This window comes from Salvelinus sp. IW2-2015, linkage group LG15 (assembly GCF_002910315.2).
Source record: "Salvelinus sp. IW2-2015 linkage group LG15, ASM291031v2, whole genome shotgun sequence".
NCBI lineage: Eukaryota > Metazoa > Chordata > Actinopteri > Salmoniformes > Salmonidae > Salvelinus > Salvelinus sp. IW2-2015.
In genome coordinates this window covers 56,618,920-56,640,154 of record NC_036855.1, presented here as the reverse complement: position 1 = coordinate 56,640,154, position 21,235 = coordinate 56,618,920, and the positions used below count along the sequence as shown (strand labels likewise).

At 42.5% G+C, this 21,235-nt stretch overlaps 1 protein-coding gene across 1 annotated transcript; it reads left to right on the top strand.

The window, feature by feature from the left end:
- The first annotated feature begins 952 nt into the window (after positions 1-952).
- Positions 953-3,948, top strand: LOC111975073 (haptoglobin). The gene is made up of 4 exons (XM_024003238.2): positions 953-1,059; positions 1,389-1,507; positions 2,710-2,978; positions 3,164-3,948. The coding sequence occupies exons 1-4, from the start codon at positions 1,055-1,057 to the stop codon at positions 3,737-3,739; spliced, it is 969 nt and encodes a 322-aa protein (XP_023859006.1). The 5' UTR covers positions 953-1,054; the 3' UTR covers positions 3,740-3,948.
- Positions 3,949-21,235: the final 17,287 nt, after the last annotated feature.

Genomic DNA, 21,235 nt, shown 5'->3' with positions numbered 1-21,235 from the left:
ATTGTGTTATTGACTGTACTTCTGTTTATCACACGTGTAACTCTGTTTTGTTGTTTTTTGTCGCACTGCTTTGCTTTATCTTGGCCAGGTCGCTGTTGTAAATGAGAACTTGTTCTCAACTGGCCTACCTGGTTAAATAAAGGTGAAATACTATTTTTTTAAATAAATAAAAAATGTCTGACATCAATGTGTGCGCAATTACAATAATTCAATATGGTCAATTTCAAACATTTTTATATAACATAAACATACTTTTGACATGTAGGTTATGGTGTAATGGAATGTTTTGCCTTGTGTGTAGGTTTGTGGGTTTGACACTCTTATGTAGGTGTTATAACCAGCCATAAAATAACACAATATATGCACAACAGGACCAAATATAGTGTCATGACATTGTTATGACCATATTATAACAGTTATGTCAGCTGTTATGACATATTATGACATGGTTATGACTGAGTCATAATGTTTTATGACGCTGGATGTCAAGTACAGTGTTACCAAAGTGAGTCGTAAACAGCAAATGTGAGTCAACAACAAACAACAACAACTTTTTATTGGGGTTTTCCAAATAACATGATCAAGAAAATTATGGGATTATGATGGTACCACATTTTTTWAAATAACACACTCTAATGCGGCATTTATATGCACCTCATTTACTTTCAATAAACCAAATTGACACACACATTATAGATGTGCTGTGTTCTGTTCTGGTTTCATAATTCCTACCCTGTGAAATGATTTATCCCTCAGATGGTCTTCTCTGATACTCGTTGGCTGTGGCTGAGCTCCAGATGGGGTCAGGGTTAGGGTTTAGACACGATTCCAATAATGGGTTGGCATGAACAGAGATTTTGCAATCTCTCCGATTTTCGGGAATCAGAACGGAAGCTGTGTCCAGCAAAATTCCCAGGGGTGGGCAGACAGGGGGTGAGTTCTCTCCTCAGCAGATATAAGGCCTTGGTCCTTCCTATAACTTCTCACAGAGTACAACGTCTACAGAGGAGACACAGCTCAACATACAAACTGATAAACAGATATTTCCATCAAAATGTGGTATGTTATACTTTTCATATTCTTTCCTCAACAAAACCCTAGTTGCCTGGCAATTGTTGTCGTTGCAGTACCAATCCAAATGAATCTCTGAAATGACTTTTAACAATGGATCTTTGTAAAATGGCAGGGAAACACAGCTACTTAAATCTTTTAAAAAAACATTCAAACTGCTCTAGCTAGAGACCTTTTCTAAATATAGGTCAACAAGCAAGCCCCGAGACTCCCTAAGTAAATGAACCGTTAGCTGTGGTACTAGTGAGTGTTTGGGCTCTGTCAGTCAGTTGGCTCTGTGTGTGTGTACTGTARTCATGTGTTCGTTCTGTCCGCAGGTCATCCCTGGCAGTGCTCCTCGCGGCCTCCTGTGTCTGTCTGGCACAGGTCAAAATCAAAATCAAAATCAAAAACAAAACCAAAACCAAATCAATTGATGAGATCTCAGACGATTCAGGTAGCTATCTGTCTAACTGACACATAACCAACTCCCTGCTTTATGCCAATACGGGCTTACTTCTCCTGATTTAGATTGAAATGTCAACAAAGTGAGAGGGATGAAACGTTTTCAAARAAAAACATGTACATTTTAAAGATCAAGGAGCATTGACAACCTTTCTTATCCCATGTCTATGTTAAGGTGGGTGTRAGTGACACAATTGATGCAGAATATCGCCCAAAAATATTGGACATACACATTATACGTGTGTTTTCACATGTGCAATTTGTTTATTTCCGAAACATATTATATTTGCTGGCCCATTGTGACTGGTTCGTGTAAGGATATCACTCACATTTCAATTACACTGTCACTCTCATCGGATGTTCTGCAGCCAATCTTCACTATGGCTCCCCTTACGCAACTCTGAGCTGAGCAGACACAAGCTGTTCCTATTCAGCCTGTTGGCCTCTGTAAGAGGAAGAGAATACAGTAGCTGTGGCCAAAATGAGGATGTCACCATCACTTTCAAGTGAGAACCTTGTTAAGTCTCACGGCTCACAGCTATTATCCCGATTATCTTAAAAATCGATTCAGCAGCGACACACATGAGATGACAGGGATCAAAGAGAAGGCAAGCAGGGAGGAAAGAAAGGAGAGATCCTCAGTCTCAGCTTTCTCCAAGCTGGATGGTAAGATWTGTCATTAGGAAAATCTACAGAGCATGAAAGCCTTGAAAAGTAAAATTCCTCAAAAAATCCACCTCTCATCAAGCGTTTCAGGAAAATGTTTGAGAAGAGAAATGACACTAATTCCTTCCTCATCTAGGTTTGTGCATATTGTGACCTCCAAGGTAATTCTGTGAAAGCTAGCCTTGTCTGGCTCAAGTCATGACAAGACATATATATTTTTTTTTAATAGTAGATAATAGATAATAGTAGATGATTAATGAATTTACTGAACTTTTGTCAGGTCAAAGCTGAAAGGTTCCACAAGCTATTACCAAATYCTATGTGTATTCAAGTGAATAGTGATGATTTTAGCAAACTCAAACTCAAACTAAGGCTGGAATTGTATTGAGGCACATTTCATTTTTCTGCAATACTCTTTTACAGTTGTGTTTGAGTTGCACAGCAGTATGTGCTAGGTGGTGCTGAGTTGGGGATGTTTTAACCATATAGAGATTGTATATAATTTTTTTTGTTGTGTTTCTTACCCAGACCTGCGCTTCAGGCGTATGGTTGGGGGCACCCTGGCCCCTCATGTCCCCTGGCAGGCCATGGTCTACCTGAGTAAAAACGTCATGAACGGAGGCTTCGCTGGGGGAGCTCTAATCTCTGACCGCTGGGTCCTGACTGCTGGCAGGAACTTGTTTGTCAGGAAAAGTAGGCAGGACACCAAGGGGAAAGAACCAATCATCCCCAAGGTGTACCTAGGCATCACGCGACACTCCCAAGCCAATGACTCCAAAGAAGTTGCTGTAGAAAAGGTGAGCTAGTATGCCCATTACCATCTCCTTCAAACAATATTCAGACAATTCAGTATTTTCAGCAAGCAGAACTGCACTGCGCTCTCTCACCTACATCATCATTTTCAGTCTTACAGGTAGTTAGAGCACAAATACAGTAGATCATCAAAAAGAGGTCCTATGAATTATTCCCTTCCCCCTTCTAGGTGGTTCTGCACCCAGGCTTCCAGAGCGTGTCAGACTGGGACAACGACCTGGCTCTGATTCAGCTGAAGGAGCCATTCACCCTGAGCGAGGCTGTGATGCCCATCCCTCTGCCTGAGAGGGGTGAGGACCTGGCTGAGGCAGCCCAGGAGAAAGGCATCATCACAGGCTGGGGCTGGGGGGTCCACTTCACCCCCGCTGAGTCACTGAAACACCTGGTGTTGCCTGTGGCATCGCATAGCTCCTGTAAGGCAGAGTACCACCGCGGTGGCCAAGTGCTGAGCAGCACTCCAACCGTAGACGACAACATGTTCTGTACTGGAGCCAGCAGGTACCAGGAGAATGTGTGCTTTGGGGATGCAGGCGGTGCCCTGGCAGTTCAGGACCCCAAAGACGGCAGAGTGTATGCTGCAGGGATCCTGTCCTTCGATAAGACCTGTGCCGTGGAGAAATACGCTGTCTACATGAAGCTCTCTGCCTACATGCCTTGGATCAACAGTGTCCTCAGGGGCGACAGTGAGACATCAGCCAGTCTCCGCTCCAGTGTAATGTCTGAGATGTATTCGAGGCAGTTGTAGCCTCCACTCAGCACAGTTTCAGATATGAGAGCCGGGGCTCATAATCTCCATTATGCCTTTGCTAACAAAGTCATTTTCACACTTGATCTTGTAAAACTCTCTCAAGTTKTGACTTTATCTCTTTATATCTCTTTATCTCTTTATCTCTCAAGTTATGTCTTCCGATGTTGATTTCAAAGGATTTTTAATAAATTCATCTCTCCTAAGAAGTTTGGTTTCCGATGTTTCACCTTATAACTTTTATTCACATTTTCTTCAACTCATATTAGAATGCTGGGAAACATGTTTTAGATCATCTCTACAAGCTGTAACCTGAGAGCATGTTAGAGCCATTAAAACAAGTAGCCTACAGCTAGGACATGTGACGATTTTAAAGTTCATTTAAGTGATGGAATTATTAAGGACAAATTGTTATCTGGCCAAGGAGGATATTGTGTTGAGACCAGCAAGGATTTTGAAGTGGATTTGTCCTGAAAATCATCCAAGAAGAAAATAACTTGTTCTAAAATAGAGCTGCATAAACGAGGGTCTAGAATCCCTCCCAGCAGGGGAATGGAGGTCCTGTCACTCCTGGTTAGTGACTAATTTAAATACAGAAGACAAAAGGCTTGTCATCATAGCTCAACACTAGTTAATAGCTATCTTGCTTTGGAGCAGCCTGCTGTACCACAATCTGTTTCAACAAGAGATATCTCAGAAATGGCTCCGAAGAGTATGGCTGACGTTTTACATGCCCGTATTCAATTGTGCTATTTTTTTTATTTTTTTTGCGTTGTTTGTAACTTATTTTTTTTAAACTTATTTTGTACATAATGTTGCTGCTACCGTCTCTTATGACCGAAAARAACTTTCTCGACATCAGAACAGGGATTACTCACCACGAACTGGAAGAAGGTTTTTCCTTTAATGAGTCAGACGAGAAAGATATACTGTTCTCTAGTGGGAACAGGCCCAGATCCCTGTCATTTGCGTGAAGAAAAGACGGAGGAAAAGAGGATGCAGATCGGGCTGCATTCTGAGAATCCGTAGGCGAGTGAGTAAACTCCCATTGCCATCAATTCTACTTGCTAACATGCAATCATTGGAAAATAAAATGGATGACCTAGGATTACGATTATCCTACCAACAGAAACAGGACATTAAGAACTGTAATATCCTATGTTTCACAGAGTCGTGGCTGAACAACGACACGGACAATATTGAGCTGTGGGATTTTCAATGCACTGGCAGAACAGAGAAGCTACATCTGGTAAGACGAGGGTGGTGGTGTGTGTCTTTTTGTCAATAACAGCTGGTAGCGATGTCTAATATTAAAAAAGTCTCGAGGTATTGCTCGTCTGACGTAGAGTACCATATGATAAGTTGTAGACCACACTATCTACCAAGAGAGTTCTCATCTATATTATTCATAGCCATCTTTTACCAGCACAACCGATCTGGCACTAAGAGTACACTCAATCAACTATATAAGGCCATAAGCAAACAAGAAAATGCTCAGCCAGAAGCCACTCCTATGCGGGGACTTTAATGCAGGCAAACTAAATCCGTTTGACCAAATCTTTACCAGCATGTCACATGTGCAACCAGACAAAAAAAAACTCTAGACCCCTTTACTCCATACACAGAGATGCATACAAAGCTCTCCCCCGCCCTCCATGGCAAATCCGACCATAATTCTATCGTCCTGATTCCTGCTTACAAGCAAAAACTAAAGTAGGAAGTACCAGTGACTCGCTCAATACGGAAGTGGTCAGATGCCACGGATCAATAAGTGCATCAATGACGTCTCGCCCCACAGCCCGTACGTACATACCCCAACCAGAAGCCATGGATTACAGGCAACATCCGCATCGAGCTACTAGAGCTGCCGCTTTCAAGAGCGGGACACTAATCCGGACGCCTATAAGAAATCCCGCTCTGCCATCAGACAAACCATCAAACAAGGAAAGCGTCAATACAGGATTAAGATGGAATCCTACTACACCGGCTCTGACGCTCGTCAGATGTGGCAGGGCTTGAAAACTATTATGGACTACAAAGGGAAACCCAGACGCGAGCTGCCCAGTGACGCGAGCCTACCAGACAAACTAAATGCCTTTTATGCTCGCTTCGAGGCAAGCAACACTGAAGCATGCACAAGAGCACCAGGTGTTCTGGATGACTGTTTGATAACGCTCTCGGTAGCCGACGTGAGCAAGACCTTTAAACAGGTCAACATTCACAAAGCCACGGGGTCAGATGGATTACCAAGACGTATACTCAAATGCGCGGACCAACTGGCAAGTGTCTTCACTGACATTTTCAACCTCTCCCTGACTGAGTCTGTAATACCTACATGTTTCAAGCAGACCACCATTGTCCCTGTGCCCAAGGAAGCAAAGGTAACCTGCCAAAATGTTTACCGCCCCGTAGCACTCACGTCGGCAGCCATGAAGTGCTTTTAAAGGCTGGTCATGGCTCACATCAGCAGCATCCTCCCTGATACCCTAGATCCACTCCAATTTGCATACCGCCCAACAGATCCACAGATAACGCAATCTCAATCGCACTCCACACTGCCCTTTCCCACCCGGACGAAACAAACACCTATGTGAGAATGCTGTTCATTGACTACAGCTTAGCGTTCAACACCATAGTGCCCACGAAGSTCATCAATCAGCTAAGGACCCTGGGACTAAACACCTCTGCAACTGGATCCTGGACTTCCTGACGGGCCGCCCCCCATCTGGTAAGGGTAGGCAACAACACGTCTGCCACGCTGATCCTCAACACTGAGGCCCCTTAGGGGTGTGTACTTAGTCCCCTCCTGTACGTGGCAAAACATGACTCCAACACCATCATTAAGTTTGCTGACGACACAGCAGTAGTAGGCCTGATCACCGACAACGATGAGACAGCCTATAGGGAGGAGGTCAGAGAACTGGCAGTGTGGTGCCAGGACAACAACCTCTCCCTCAATGTGAGCAAGACAAAGGAGCTGATCGTGGACTACAGGAACAAGTGGGCCGAACAGGCCCCCATTAACATCAACTGGGCTGTAGTGGAGCGGGTCGAGAGTTTCAAGTTCCTTGGTGTCCACATCACCAACGATCTATCATGGTCCAAACACACCAAGACAGTCGTGAAGAGGGCACGACATAACCTTTTCCCCCTCAGGAGACTGAAAAGATTTGGCATGGGTCCTCAGATCCTCAAAAAGTTCTACAGCTGCACCATCGAGAGCATCCTGACTGGTTGCATCACCACCTGGTATGGCAACTGCTCGGCATCTGACCGTAASGCGCTACAGAGGGTAGTGCGTARGGCCCAGTKCATCACTGGGGCCAAGCTTCCTGCAATCCAGGACCTATATAATGGGCAGTGTCAGAGGAAAGCCCATAAAAAAGTCAGAGACTCCAGTCACCCAAGTCATTGACTGTTTTCTCTTCTACCGCATGGCAAGTGGTACCGGAGCMCCAAGTCTAGGACCAAAAGGCTCCTTAACAGCTTCTACCCCCAAGCCATAAGACTGCTGAACAATTCATCAAATGGCCACCGGACTATTACATTGACCCCCCCCCATCCATTTGTTTTGTACACTGCTGCTACTCGCTGTTTTCATCTATGCATAGTCACTTCACCTCTACCTACATGTACAAATTACCTCTAACCTGTACCCTCGCACACTTACTCAATACCAGTACCCCCTGTATATAGCCTCGTTATTGTTATGTTATTGTGTWACTTTTGATTATATTTCACTTTAGTTCATTTGGTAAATATTTTCTTAATTCTTCTTGAACTGCACTGTTGGTTAATGGCTTGTAAGTAAGCATTTCACGGTAAGGTCTACACTTGTTGCAAGTGAAAAATAAAGTTTGATTTGATTTGATATACATTTCATTTCAAATAAGTAAGGGAATTGATATTCCATTTCAAGAATTGAAAAATTATCTTTGATGATAAACGGTACCTTACGGTACTTTCCCCAACCCTGATCTCTTGAGTTGAAGTATTGAAGAGGTACCAGCTTGATATAGCATAGCATAGCCTTGACATAGCATCGCATAGCCTTGACATAGCATCGCATAGCCTTGACATAGCATAGCATAGCCTTGACATAGCATCGCCTATACATATAATGGAATATGTTATCTAGCCCCCATAAAAAACTGAAAGTGAAAATGTTTCAAACTCCTTGTAAAACCTAAATTGCATAATGACACACATACACAGTTCCATGAAAGATTTTAGCTTCTGCCAGTCACGAGAAARTGTTTTCATGTGTGTGCATGTGTTGCACAGAAGAAGGGACAGAGAGAGTGAGAAGAAGAAGAGAGAGAGATCGATTGTTGCGTAATTACTAGCCCTTCCTTCTGGAAATCCAAGAAACTGAGAGTGTTTGTATCTTTTCTGCATTACATTGGAGGGACAGACAGATTGAGCTATCTTTCATCCATTTAACAGTGGGAGCTCTTTGTCATGTCATTTGTCACTGTGAAGTTAGTGAGCGATGAGACTCTGACAGGCAGTAACGAGCCTCTGGCCACTGCTGCATCATGACGTTCCAGAACCATGGAACATCACAGACAAAACAGTTCTGCCCAGGGACGTCATGAACCCCAAAAAAKCTCACAATGTATGTGAGGATGGCTGGGGCGTGGTCCAGAYTGGGGCTATGCCCCCCCAAGTTGGAGCATTTGGGATTTTTWAAACACCTGAAACAGCTTTTACATGCAATCTAGAGCCATAATGATTATGCTTAATAATACGAGCATCCTAGGTTTTGTATTGAAGTCAATGTAGCCAGAGGWGGACGGAAGCTCCAACACAAGTATTGACAACTACCATTGTCAACTAACCTAGCTTCCGTCCTCCTCTGGCTACGTTGACTTCAATACAAAACCTAGGATGCTCGTAGGCCTCACCCCCTTCCATAGACATACATGGTAATTATGACCACTTCCGTGTTCAATTGGTGCAATTTATTTAAATTTGCTTTGCTAACTTCAGTAGCTAGCTATCTACCTGCACAAGTGTGCAGTTTTCTCCGGCAGAATTTTAGAATGGCCAACGCTGCTGAAAATGTTGGACTTTTTGTTGAAGAACRCCTTTCATTCTCTGGGGTACACGGAAAAGGTGCGAATTAAAAGTGAGGGTCGACCTCTGCCTGAGATCAGTTTCATGAAGACAGATTAAAAGATGAGTGCGTTCAATACTAACTTCAATCAAAAGTATTGCTGGTTAACAGGGAGCCTTTCACCAGGCCGCCTGTATTGCTGGCCTMACCTGCTTTTTGGAACGTCTGAGCCTTGGTCGAAGGGGGTGCAGTGACCTTAAGAACATCAATCATTCAGCTAAATGAAAAAACAAAGGGGGCATGCAGTAATTTGCTTTTAGGAGGACACGACGAGAGGGAAAGCTCCGTTAACAAGGGCAACTACAAGGAGCTTGCAGAGGTAATTGCACATTATGATGCTTTACTGGGATGTTGAAAACAGCAGAGGTAATTGCACATTATGATGCTTTACTGGGATGTTGAAAACAATTCCGAATGATTTGATAGCTTCCATCGCCTCATCCATTAAAGTTATATTAACGAGAGAGGTTGACGCGGCGCATTTATTTTGCGTGTGCTCAGGTAGGCTTTCCACTTTCCTCCGTTATTTATTTAGCAAAGATAACACAATCACTCCGGACATACACAAGTAAAAACTCATGACATAAATGTTGCAGCAGCCTAGGCTACACCTAAACATTAGAAATCTGACATGCTGTATCGGATGAAAACGAGACGATTTCTCCGTCTGATCAACTATTAAAAATTGTCCCACCGCTCTGGGACCTATGGTCCCACCAGTCTGCTTGCAGTTGTTATTGTCAGGTATGTMGATGATCAGGGCTTTATTCAGGAACGTTTATTGGGCCACTTTGATGTGTCAAGTGGGCGAGATGCGCAGTCTGTGTTTGACTTTATGAATTTTAAGATGTCTGAGTTTAACTTCATAGAGAAACTCGTTGTCCAAACCTATGATGGCGCAGCTGTAATGGAATGTATCTGCTATTTGTATTTACAGCCAAGTCCCCTCATGTTCCCTTATTAAGAGMTGATGACTACTCCACTCCACTACCATTGTCAACTTTCTCCTGACATGAACTGAAGCCACTTCTCATGTGCCCAGTCATCCACTGGCACATTGAATGTTTCCCCTCCAAGTACTGTGAGGGGACTATCCATTTTCACTCATTACTGTATGTAGAGTCAATTACATACAAAAACACAATCACATTATTACACATCAATGATTTTACTCCTTGCTCAGCTTTCCACCAAAATGTCTCAAAAGCCTAGGTTGATTGGAGCAATACCTCCTCGTTGTTTAGCAATATACAAGTGACAGCATTTAGGCTAGTATTGTGAGATATCAAATTCTGAACTAAATTGAGCTTCTTGATGTTAGTCTAGAGGGAGACACAATAGGTGCAATATGAAGATGTCCATTTGGCTCCACAGTAGGACGTAACATTCTGTAAACTCATCACCACCTAGTGTTGAGAACTGAGGAGAWCAGAGGAGAGGGCCARAATGAAATTCCAAGGAGGTGCGCTGTTTCCGCTGCCACATGTACAAAAATGACGCACTGTGGTTCTTGGTACTTCAACATCTACCTCTGTTGAKAGCAGGTTGTCCAATTCCCTAAATTAAACAGTAGGGGGACGGAACCATTGATCTCAGGAGAATAGAGTAGCTTACCTAAGATATCAACCCAGAGGCTGTTATGACAGGTGGGAAGATTCAATTCACACTCTTATATAATGTAGCTATTTCATTACAAGTGAGTGTTCATAGCAACAGGAAATGGTTAACCAATCCTATTACACTACCAGAATGACTCAACACGATTTCGAAGCCATTTGTCAATGAAAACACAACCTTCATGTTTGAGGATTAAGAAGGCATTTTTAAAGCATTCGGTAACAGAGTGACGTGGTGGGTGCACCTCTGTCAAGTTAAAATATGAATGTCCCTGTCAGGGTACATTACGCTCTACTAGTCTAGTGTATGCATCCTCGCCAAGACTGGTGTTCCTGCTGTGCTGACAGAGTTACATTAACAGTCCCTCGCCCCCGGTTCGAGGGCTAGGCCTCATGGTTTCTTGCAGCACATTGCAGCTTGTTCGTTTCATCACCTTATCCTTAACACATAGTCTAGCCTAGGCCGGGTTCCTCAGGGGCCTACTGGTAAAGTGCTCTCCCTCATCATTGTTACTACGAGCCTTGCTGTGTACACTTGACATCTGTGTGAGCTTTTGAAATTGTGTTGTCTTTTCCTGCAAGGATACACCGACAAACAACTGCAAAGCTACAAGTGATGCAAAAGAGAACATCAGGCACAATTAGTACTTTGTGTTAATGTTTGTACCTATTTTAAATACACATTTAAACACAGACAGTAAGTTCTGATATAATCACAGTCTTCTGAACAACTCTGATCTCCTTCATGGTCAACAGTGGAGCCCTTGTGTGCAGCGGTTGGCTTACCATTAGGCAGAAGAGGCAATTGCCTGTGGCCTCATATAGTGTATCATCAAGGGTGAGCTGGGCATAATTGAAAAAATAAATAACTTAGGTAAGCCAATATTTTTGTTTAACTAATTTCTTCAGTAAAAAGACAGGTTCTGCTGATAATACTGCCATAGTCGTCGAGGCAAAGGCCATGTGTCTGATGCTGTCTGGCCAAATCACTAAGTCCGCCCCTGCTTGCGTGCAACTCTTTGAGGAAGGTTTACAGTTCCGTACATTACATTTTATGCACTATTGCCCTCTCGCACACAGTTGAAAGCACTGCCTCCTACACCTCTGATCCACTAACTGGCCTCTATAACCTTACACGACCTAGAGGGACCAAGACCACAGAGGAGAGTGGGTATAAAGGCTACTGACACTCACTAGTTTCAATACCAGCATATCCCCACTTATATACTCAGAGGCTAAGCAACCAAGAGAATTCTTCTGTGTTAAGTAGCTGACAATTTGGCCCTGACATTTCTTGGACATCTTTTCTTTTAGACCCTGAACGGTGAGTTTTGAGGGTTGAGAAAAGTTCTCCAAGTTTATATACAGTGCCTTCAAAAAGTATTTATACCCCTTGACTTAATTGCACATTTTGTTGTGTTACAGCCTGAATTCAAAATGGATTAAAAAAATTATAATTCTCACCCATCTACACACAATACCCCATAATGACAAAGTGAACGCATGTTTTTAGAAATGTTTGCAAATTTATTGAAAATTCAGTACAGAAATATTTCATTTGCGTAGTATTCACACTCCTGTGTCACACCCTGATCTGTTTCACCTGTCTTTGTGATTGTCTCCACCCCCCTCCAGGTGTCGCTGTGTATTTATACCTGTGTTGCCTGTTGCCAGTTTGTCTTGTTTGTCAAGTCAGCCAGCGCTTTTGTTCTCAGCTCATGCTTTTCCCAGTCTCTCTTTTTCTCGTCCTCCTGGTTTTGATTCTTGCCTGTCCTGACTCTGAGTCCGCCTGCCTGACCACTCTGCCTGACCCTGCCTGCTAACCTGTACCTTTGCCCCATCTCTGGATTTTTGACCTCTGCCTACCCTGACCTTAAACCATTGTTTATTCGATGTGTCTGCATCTGAGTCTTACCTTCATACCTGATATCCTGAGTCAATACATGTTAGAATCACCTTTGGCAGCGATGACAGCTGTTAGTCTCTAAGAGCTTTGCACACCTGGATTGTGCAACATTTGCACACTATTTTTAAATTCTTCAACCTCTGTCAAGTTGGTTGTTGATCATTGCTAGACAGCCATTTTCAATTCTTGGCATAGATTCTCAATCCGATTTAAGTCAAAACTGTAACTAGACCAATCAGGAACATTCAATGTCGTCTTGATAAGGAACTCCAGTGCATATTTGGCCTTGTGTTTAAGGTTATTGTGATGTCTATTATATTTATTTTCATCCTAAAAAAAATCCCTAGTACTTCCTGATGACAAGCATACCCATAACATGATGCAGCCACCACCATGTTTGAAAATATTAAGAGTGGTAGTAAGTGATGTGTTGTGTTGGATTTTCCCCAAACATAATGCTTTGTATTTAGGACATAAAGTTAATTTCTTTGCCACATTTTTTGCAGTTTAACTTTGTTTTATTTTTTAAAAGTGACCTTCTTTGTGAGGCATTGGAAAACCTCCCTATTCTTTGTGGTTGAGTCTGAGTTTGAAATTCACTGCTCGACGGAGGGATCTTACAGATAATTGTGTGTGGGGTACAGAGATGAGGCAGTCATTAAAAAAGAATGTTAAAATACTATTATTGCGTAATGAGTCCATGTAAATTACACTACAGTATATATACAAAAGTATGTGGACACGCCTTCAAATTAGTGGATTCGGCTATTTCAGCCACACCCGTAGCTGACCGGTGTATAACATCGAGCACACAGCCATGCATTCTCCATAGACAAACATTGGCAGTAGAATGGCCTTACTGAAGAGCTCAGTGACTTTCAACGTGGCACCGTCATAGGATGCCACCTTTCCAACAAGTCAGTTCGTCAAATTTCGGTCCTGCTAGAGCTTCCCTGGTCAACTGTAAGTGCTGTTATTGTGAAGTGGAAATGTCTAGGAGTAACATTGGCTCAGCCGTGAAGATCTAGGCCACACAAGCTCACAGAACGGGACCGCCGAATGGTGAAGCACGTAACGCGTAAAAATCGTCTGTACTCGTTTGCAAAACTCACTCCGAGTTCCAAATTGCCTCTGGAAGCAACTTCAGCACAATAACTGTTTGACAGGAGCTTCATGAAATGGGTTTCAATGGCCGAGCAGCGGCACACAAGGCTAAGAATCTGGGTTTGGCGGATGCCAGGAGAACGCTACCTGCCCCAATGCATAGTGCCAACTGTAAAGTTTGGTGGAGGAATAATGATCTGGGGCTGTTTTTCATGGTCCGGGCCACAGCATACAATGACATTCTAGACAAATATGTGCTACCAGCTTTGTGGCAACAGTTTGAGGAAGGCCCTTTCCTGTTTCAGCATGACAATGCCCACGTACACAGAGCACGTACACATACAGAAATGGTTTGTCGAGATAGGTTTGGAAGAACTTGACTGGCCTGCACAGAGCCCTGAAACCCGACTGCAAGCTAGGCGCCTAGTCGCCCAACATCAGTGCCCGACCTCACTAATGCTCTTGTGGCTGAATGGAAGCAAGTTCCCGCAGGAATGTTCCAACATCTAGTGCAGGGTTGTCCAACCCTGTTCCTGGAGAGCTACCATCCTGTAGGTTTTCACTCCAACCCTAATCTAGCACACCTGATTCTAATAATTAGCTGGTTGATAAACTGAACCAGGTTAGTTACATACAGGAAGGTTGCTCTCCAGGAACAGGGTTGGACACCCCTGATCTAGTGAAAAGCCTTCCCAGAAGAGTGGAGGCTGTTATAGCAGCAAAGGGGGGACCAACTCCATATTAATGCCCATGATTTTGAAATGAGATGTTCGACATGTAGGTGTCCACATACTTTTGTTGTTGTAGTGTATTGTGACTTGTTAAGCATATTTTTACTCCTGAACTTATTTAGACATGCCGTAACAAAGAGGATGAATACTTACTGACTCAAGACATTTCAGATTTTAATTTTTTATTAATTTAATAAAATATAATAAAAATGTCAAACATAATTCCACTTTGACATTATGGGGTATGTAGGCCAGTGAAACAAAATCTCAGTTGAATCAATTTAAATTCAGGCTGTAGCACAACAAAATGTGGAAAAAGTCAAGGGGTGTGAATAGTTTCTGAAGGCATTTTACTTCCTCAAAACAGACAGTACTGAACATTATTATACCATAGGCAGGAAAATTCAATTGATCAACCAGTGGAGGCTTGTGGGAGGAGCTATAGGAGGACGGGCTCATTGTAATGGCTGGAGTGGAAAAATGGAATGGTATCAAACTGATCAAACATATGGGAACCATGTTTGACTCTGTTCCATTGACACCATTCCAGCCATTACAATGAGTCCATTATCCTATAGCTGCACCCACCAACCTACACTGTGGTCAACATGCTATGCAAAAAACAACAAACCCCATGTGCAAAAATAGTCTTAAGACACATGTATCCTATCCATTGTTTAGGGAAAGGAATGTGCCACTACCTCGCTCTACTGTACAACCAAAGATGATGAATTGAGGCGCAAACTGAAGTGAACTGCTTGCTGTCAATATTTTTGAAGAAATGTTCTCCCTCTGGTGTGTATTATCATCGGTGTAAATTAAACATGCTTTTTGGGGGGGTTAGATTTTGGGGGGGTAACTATTTGACAATCATTTCATGCAACTGAAATAAAGTATTTCCTGATTTACCATGGCAAATCTACTGTGGCAATTTACCCTACATGTTTTATGAATGGAAAACTCGTTGGTGTGGCCTACTCTGTTCTTTTTTTTGTTTCCATTTATGTAATCGATTTAATTACAACTTGTCTTGAAAAGTAGTGTCACTTCTTATCAAGATCGCGGGGGGAAATATCCCTGCACTCTCCATATTTGAAATGTGTAACTAAATCAACCCAATTGTGATTGAGTAGAATCTATTATTTTTATTAAATGAAAATGTAGTCTAACAAGGTTATTTCAAATGGCACAAATATTATTTGGTCATTTAAGATGAAACGTTTGAATGAAGTGTAGACCTACTACTCCTATACTGGTATTTTACATTCATCAGCCTTACGGTTTCCGATCCCCTGATTTCAACTGGGACTGGAATTGATAGCCTAAACTAGGAAAGTTGCAGCTGCCTTGTATCAACGTGAGATCAGCCAAATCGCTGGTTTATGTATGTGGGTTTTGCGTTGCAAACAAGCTTATTTTATTTTAGCAAGCTGGTGCATGTAATCTCCCGTTTTAGTATCGTTTTAAGAAAGTCATCGCTAACACTTTCTGCCCAGTCTTTAAACTCAGTCTCTCTCTCTGTTCTCGTAGTCTCACCTACACATCGCAGTGCCCTGTAGAAGATACTGGAGACTTGTATGCAACTTCTGGGGCTATGTGCCCAAAACAGAGACACACACAGCTCATTCCCCAGACATTTGTCTCATGTTTATGAAACGTGAGGCGCTTTGTACTTTTATGTTGATATTGGGTGATCACAATGTGTTCTGAGGTCTGATTGGGAGACTGACTTTAATTTCCTGTCTTCCTGTTTCCCTTCTCATCTGCATCCCCATGAGTTCCTGTGTGCATGTTTGTGTGTGTATGTACTTCTGAGAACGTGTATGTGAGTAAAAAACATTTTATTTCCCATAGGGCCTGTTATCATACCATTATTAGACGAGTAGAATGTGGCTTTAGAGGGAGCCTTATCGGAAAGCCTTTCGTGTTGCTGAACTGACAAATAAAAGTTAAACAGCCATTCAGAGAAAAATCCATTAAAAATATTTGTTTTCAATCGCTCTGACGTTGTGGAGAGGACACTGTGCAAACAGCTGTTTGGCTTTGTCTCATGTCCTCCACTGTATCTGGGAAACTAATATCTGCCAAGCCAACCAGGAAACATTCACAGCTGACATATGTACAGTGCCCGACCACACAAATGTGCCTTTTCAACGTGCAACAATATCAGAGATACTGTATATCCACAGAAGCCTGTGAACTCTACCAGAGCGACCCCGTCTTCCACAGAAAACTCATATTGAACTAGTCCGATATTTAATTGTTATAGATATGGCCGGTATACAAACACGCATTTGATAACGCTAGTACACACTTAAAGAGGGTTCGTCGAGTATTCTTTGGTAAGGGTAATGGTGTTATGTGGAATCATAATGACTCAACGAACCCTTCAAGCCCTTCAATGGTTATTGTCCTCCGTCCACACCTGAGAAGCTGGGACAGTTCTGACTGGTTGTGGTGACTGTGGCTAACTCTCCCATGACTAAACTACTAGACTAAATGGTGTTGTATGAGTGAATAACCCCTCACTCCAGGTGGGAGCTGAGTGGTAATGTTTTCCCAGTGGACAGAATAAAGAGAAAGTAGAAAAGAGAGCTTTATATTGAGTTGAGAGGATTGTATGACAGGATGCCATCAGCATGCAGAGATCAAGTCACTGAGAGATATGGTGTAAGATAATACTTTATCATACAGGGCATCAGAAAACTCTAACTAGTGAAATTTAATAAAAACTGGAAAATATTGCACCTTTTTGACAATTCTTCCATGTGTCCGAACCCCCTGCAACCCCAATCCCCTCCCGTTGAATGTAGTGTTTTATATCACACATACAGTGGAGACAATTGAATTAAGTCACTAATAGAGACAGGGAGTTATCACTGTCTCCAAAAGCAGATTATCTGATTTGCTTATATACCTGGCCTGTGCATAAGGGCTGAACAAACCTTCACTCTAAAAGTTACTGGATTTAAATAGATTACTATTCAGTGTTGCAGACATCACTGTGTATGTGTGACATATTTCATCTGTCCTTCTGTGGTTTCTCTGCCTTTGTCATCCATTCTGATTGAGTTTGCAGATTAGGTTATATAACATTACACGATCAAAACATAGATAAGATAGATAAGCAGCAAAATAATTACAATCAAATCACATCAAATAATAACAAGAATTCCCTATTAGTTTTGAATAATATAATGACTAGCACATCCTTTAGCTGTTATTAGCAGAATCCACAAATTATTTTCCCTTCTGACCCTATATTGGCATATCTCACCCTTTGACTGCACCAAGTGTAATTCTGTCTGACTACTGACATTACAAACGCTATGACCTTCAGTGTAGCATTAGAGACCTTTACAACAGACTGGTAAAGCTCCCTGTAATGATGCTGTCTCTGTTGGAGGACACCAGCTTTCAGTCGCTTGATTATGTTTGAGAATCCATGTTACATTCAGATGAAGGACATGATTAATTATTGACTCAGGAGATGACATTTCAGAGTTGTTACTTAGTTCACTGTTTCTTAGTTCCTGTATGTCAACATGCTGCCCAGACAAGGTCTGAAGATAATAACAAAAAGAGGGTAGTTCAAATACGACATTGAAGCCAATTGGCTGAGAATATCAGGCATGAAATTATATTTTTGACGGTCTGAATCGCTTACGGGAAACATTGTGGTTCTGTTTCAACTGACCAGCAGCCACTGTGCACAAACTCAACTGCTTCACCCTTCATTCATTCTTATTTTTTCTTCTTGGGTCTGAGAGGCAGTGCTCATTGGCTTTGATGTCATTTGGTAATGCATTCTCGATTTAACAAGGTTCTGGCTGACAGTTTGATTGAACAAAAAGGCCAAGGCTTAACTTCCTGAGAAGTGGATGAGATTATGTTGTAATTGGGACCAATTTGGATAGAGGCACAGAGGAAAGGCAACTTACACGCGACATTTACCTCGAGTCCCTTTCTATGCTGAAGTGAGTAGCACAGCCAATGAGGTTGACTTTTTAGGGAAGATCAAAATACTAATTATTCTGCTGCTGTTGGGAGTGGTTTGATTGTCTCCCCTTCATCACAATTCCTGATAAGTTTTAGTGATTCAAATGAATAATTCACCTAATTCACATTTTTTAAATGTTCCATCTTACCTCTTCCGAAACATTTTCAATAAATTGATGCAATTTACAGGAACTTTCAGAATTGGATACAGCCGATGATTCAAATTACTACCCTAGAGCATCCCAAATCTCACGCTAGTCTGTTTTTACCCAATTGTAAATTATATATTTTTCATATTGAGTTCCCCATGGAAAGCTTTCAAAAGTTGCATAGTCATTTTATGTAAACATGTGTGTGTGTGTGTGTGTGTGTGTGTGTGTGTGTGGTGTGTGTGTGTGTGTGTGTGTGTGTGTGTGTGTGTGTGTGTGTGTGTGTGTGTGTGTGTGTGTGTGTGTGTGTGTGTGTGTGTGTGTGTGTGTGTGTGTGTGTGTGTTAGCACATGCATGTGTGCTTGCATATGTCTTGTATGTTGTAAATATACTATAAGTTCTGGTCTATATCTGCGGAGCCTGTGCCTGTCTCTGAGCAGGAGTGACTTTGTTCTGTCTCTGTGGGTGGTTGGTGGGTTATAGGCACTGGGCCAGGCTTCTTTTCTTCACAGCTCCCTCAGTGGCTAAGTGCCTTTCCACGTTCTGACAGATGGGACATTACGATGGTCTAAATGAGAGGGGACAGGTATTAAATGTCTGTCACACCTGTTTTAGGCAGCACCCTGCGATGGCCTTCTCTCTTGTCCTCACCCAGCCTTATTTACAGGAGAGGCAGCTGGACCATGGGTAGAGGGGGAGCTCTCTCTCTCTGTCTCTCTCTCTCTGTCTCTCTCTCTCTGTCTCTCTCTCTCTCTCTCTCCACTCTCTCTCCTCTCTCTCTCTCACACTCTCTCTCTCTCTGCTCTCTCTCTCTCTCTCTCTCTCTCGCTCTCTCTCTCTCTCTCTCTCTCTCTGCCTCTCTCTCTCTCTCTCTCTCTCTCTCTCTGTCTCTTCTGGCTTCTCTCTCTCACTCTCTCTCTCTGACTCTCTCACTCTCTCTCTCTCTCTGTCTCTCTCTCTCTGTCTCTCTCTCTCATGTTGTTTCATACTCATTTTCTGTCATATATTATATATTGCTCTCTCCTTTGCTTGATATACAACATTCAATTTCTTGCTCACGACAGTTTTCTTGATCGTCTCTCTCCCTCTCTCCTCTCTCTGACACACACACGCGCACGTGCACACACACACACACGTACACACACACAGGGTCATCAACCAGGGAACAGTGGGGACATTGAGGGTGGGTATTGTGTTGGGTATTATGTTGGCTAAACACCCCAGAGCATGTCACACAGTTCCCCTGACATGAATCCATGTGAAAACATGTAGATATTAAGATGGCTGGAGCCAGGTCTGGTCTATAATGACATGGGTGACATGTGGACCTCAGTAGGGCAGATAGGGCTCTTGGATGTGAGAAATATGCTCTTGATTCAACCATGATGAATAATTATAATGGATTGCATAAACAGTATAGTGCACAGTGACTAAACACTTTGGTCTCACAACCATCAGTGTCATGCTACTCTCTGAAACTAAGGAGGGTTCTGGGGAGAGTCTTCTTCAGACAGACAACTCTCCCAACAAATCGCGAGGTTTGCTAAGGCAGGGCTTAAAATGTGGGCGGGAGTTGTTCTCATGTTTAGCTAGGGCAACAAGCAGATACGGCAGTGACGTCACCGGTGTGGCGCATCCCATTTCCAAATTGTCCTCCATGTCCCAACTCACGCCGGAACTTCTTGTATGCAGGAAAATTGGTACATTGTGGGATGAAACCCGTCTGTCTAGAGAGACTATTGTCATGCTACACATTGAAATGTTTTTCATCTGAAGGTCTGCTGAGATTTGTCTTACTTCACTCCCACACAACAATTTCTCTGTTAATCAAAGAAAAAGTGACTCACTAGAGTCTCATACAGTGAAAGCTGTAAAACTTCAGAGCAGACCAGTACCTATATTCACCAAAGGTTGTGACAGATATTCGCGGTGACAATTCTCTCTCCTCTTAGCCCAGTGTACAGGTGGAGTGGTGTGAAGAGGATCCCCACAAGCGCTGTGTGTGTGTCTCAGTCAGAGCCTAGTAAAACTGAGGTGTTCTCTGGACAACAGGAGGACTCCAGAGCATCTTATCACAACAGAGTTTTTCTCCTCTTAGCCTGTTTCCATTCATTGTTTCACTGCGCATAGCTTAATTAGCAGTTGTTACAATAACACACGCACTGCACAGTGTGCATTAGCATAGCTATGGTAATTCTATGACGTGAATGTGAGGACGGCTATTGTGATGATTTTAGCCCTTTGCTGCCCTAATCCTCACTCAGTTCTACCTGTTTGCTAGGTGCAATTCCACGACAGGTTGGACCAAAGATATTTATGATGTTTTGGATCTTCCTGAAATAAAACCATATGAAGGCCCTTTGGGGGAAGGATGTTTCGAATACCTTTTGAAGTCTAAATCCAAAATTATTCATGAGAAATAATTGATTAAAATTGGGAAATTTGTGACACTACAACGATGAATCTTTAGATGCTACAAAGTCAGTCTTGGTGTCATTTGAAATATGAGTAGTGTTTAGATTAAGAATAGCTAAATGTCTTTACATGCATTTATCCAAAACATTATACATATCTCTGGTATGTAAATGAAAATTCAACATACACTATATATACAAAAGTATGTGGACACCCTTTCGAATGAATGGATTCGGATATTTCAGCCACACCTGCAATCTCTATAGACAAACATTGGCAGTAGAATCGCCTTACTGAAAAGCTCAGTGACTTTCAACATGGCACTGTCATAGGATGCCACCTTTCCAACAGCTTGAGCTGCTCCTGTCAACTGTAAGTGCTGTTATTATGAAGTGTAAATGTCTAGGAGCAACAACGGCTCAGCCGCGAAGTGGTAGGCCACCCAAGCTCACAGAAT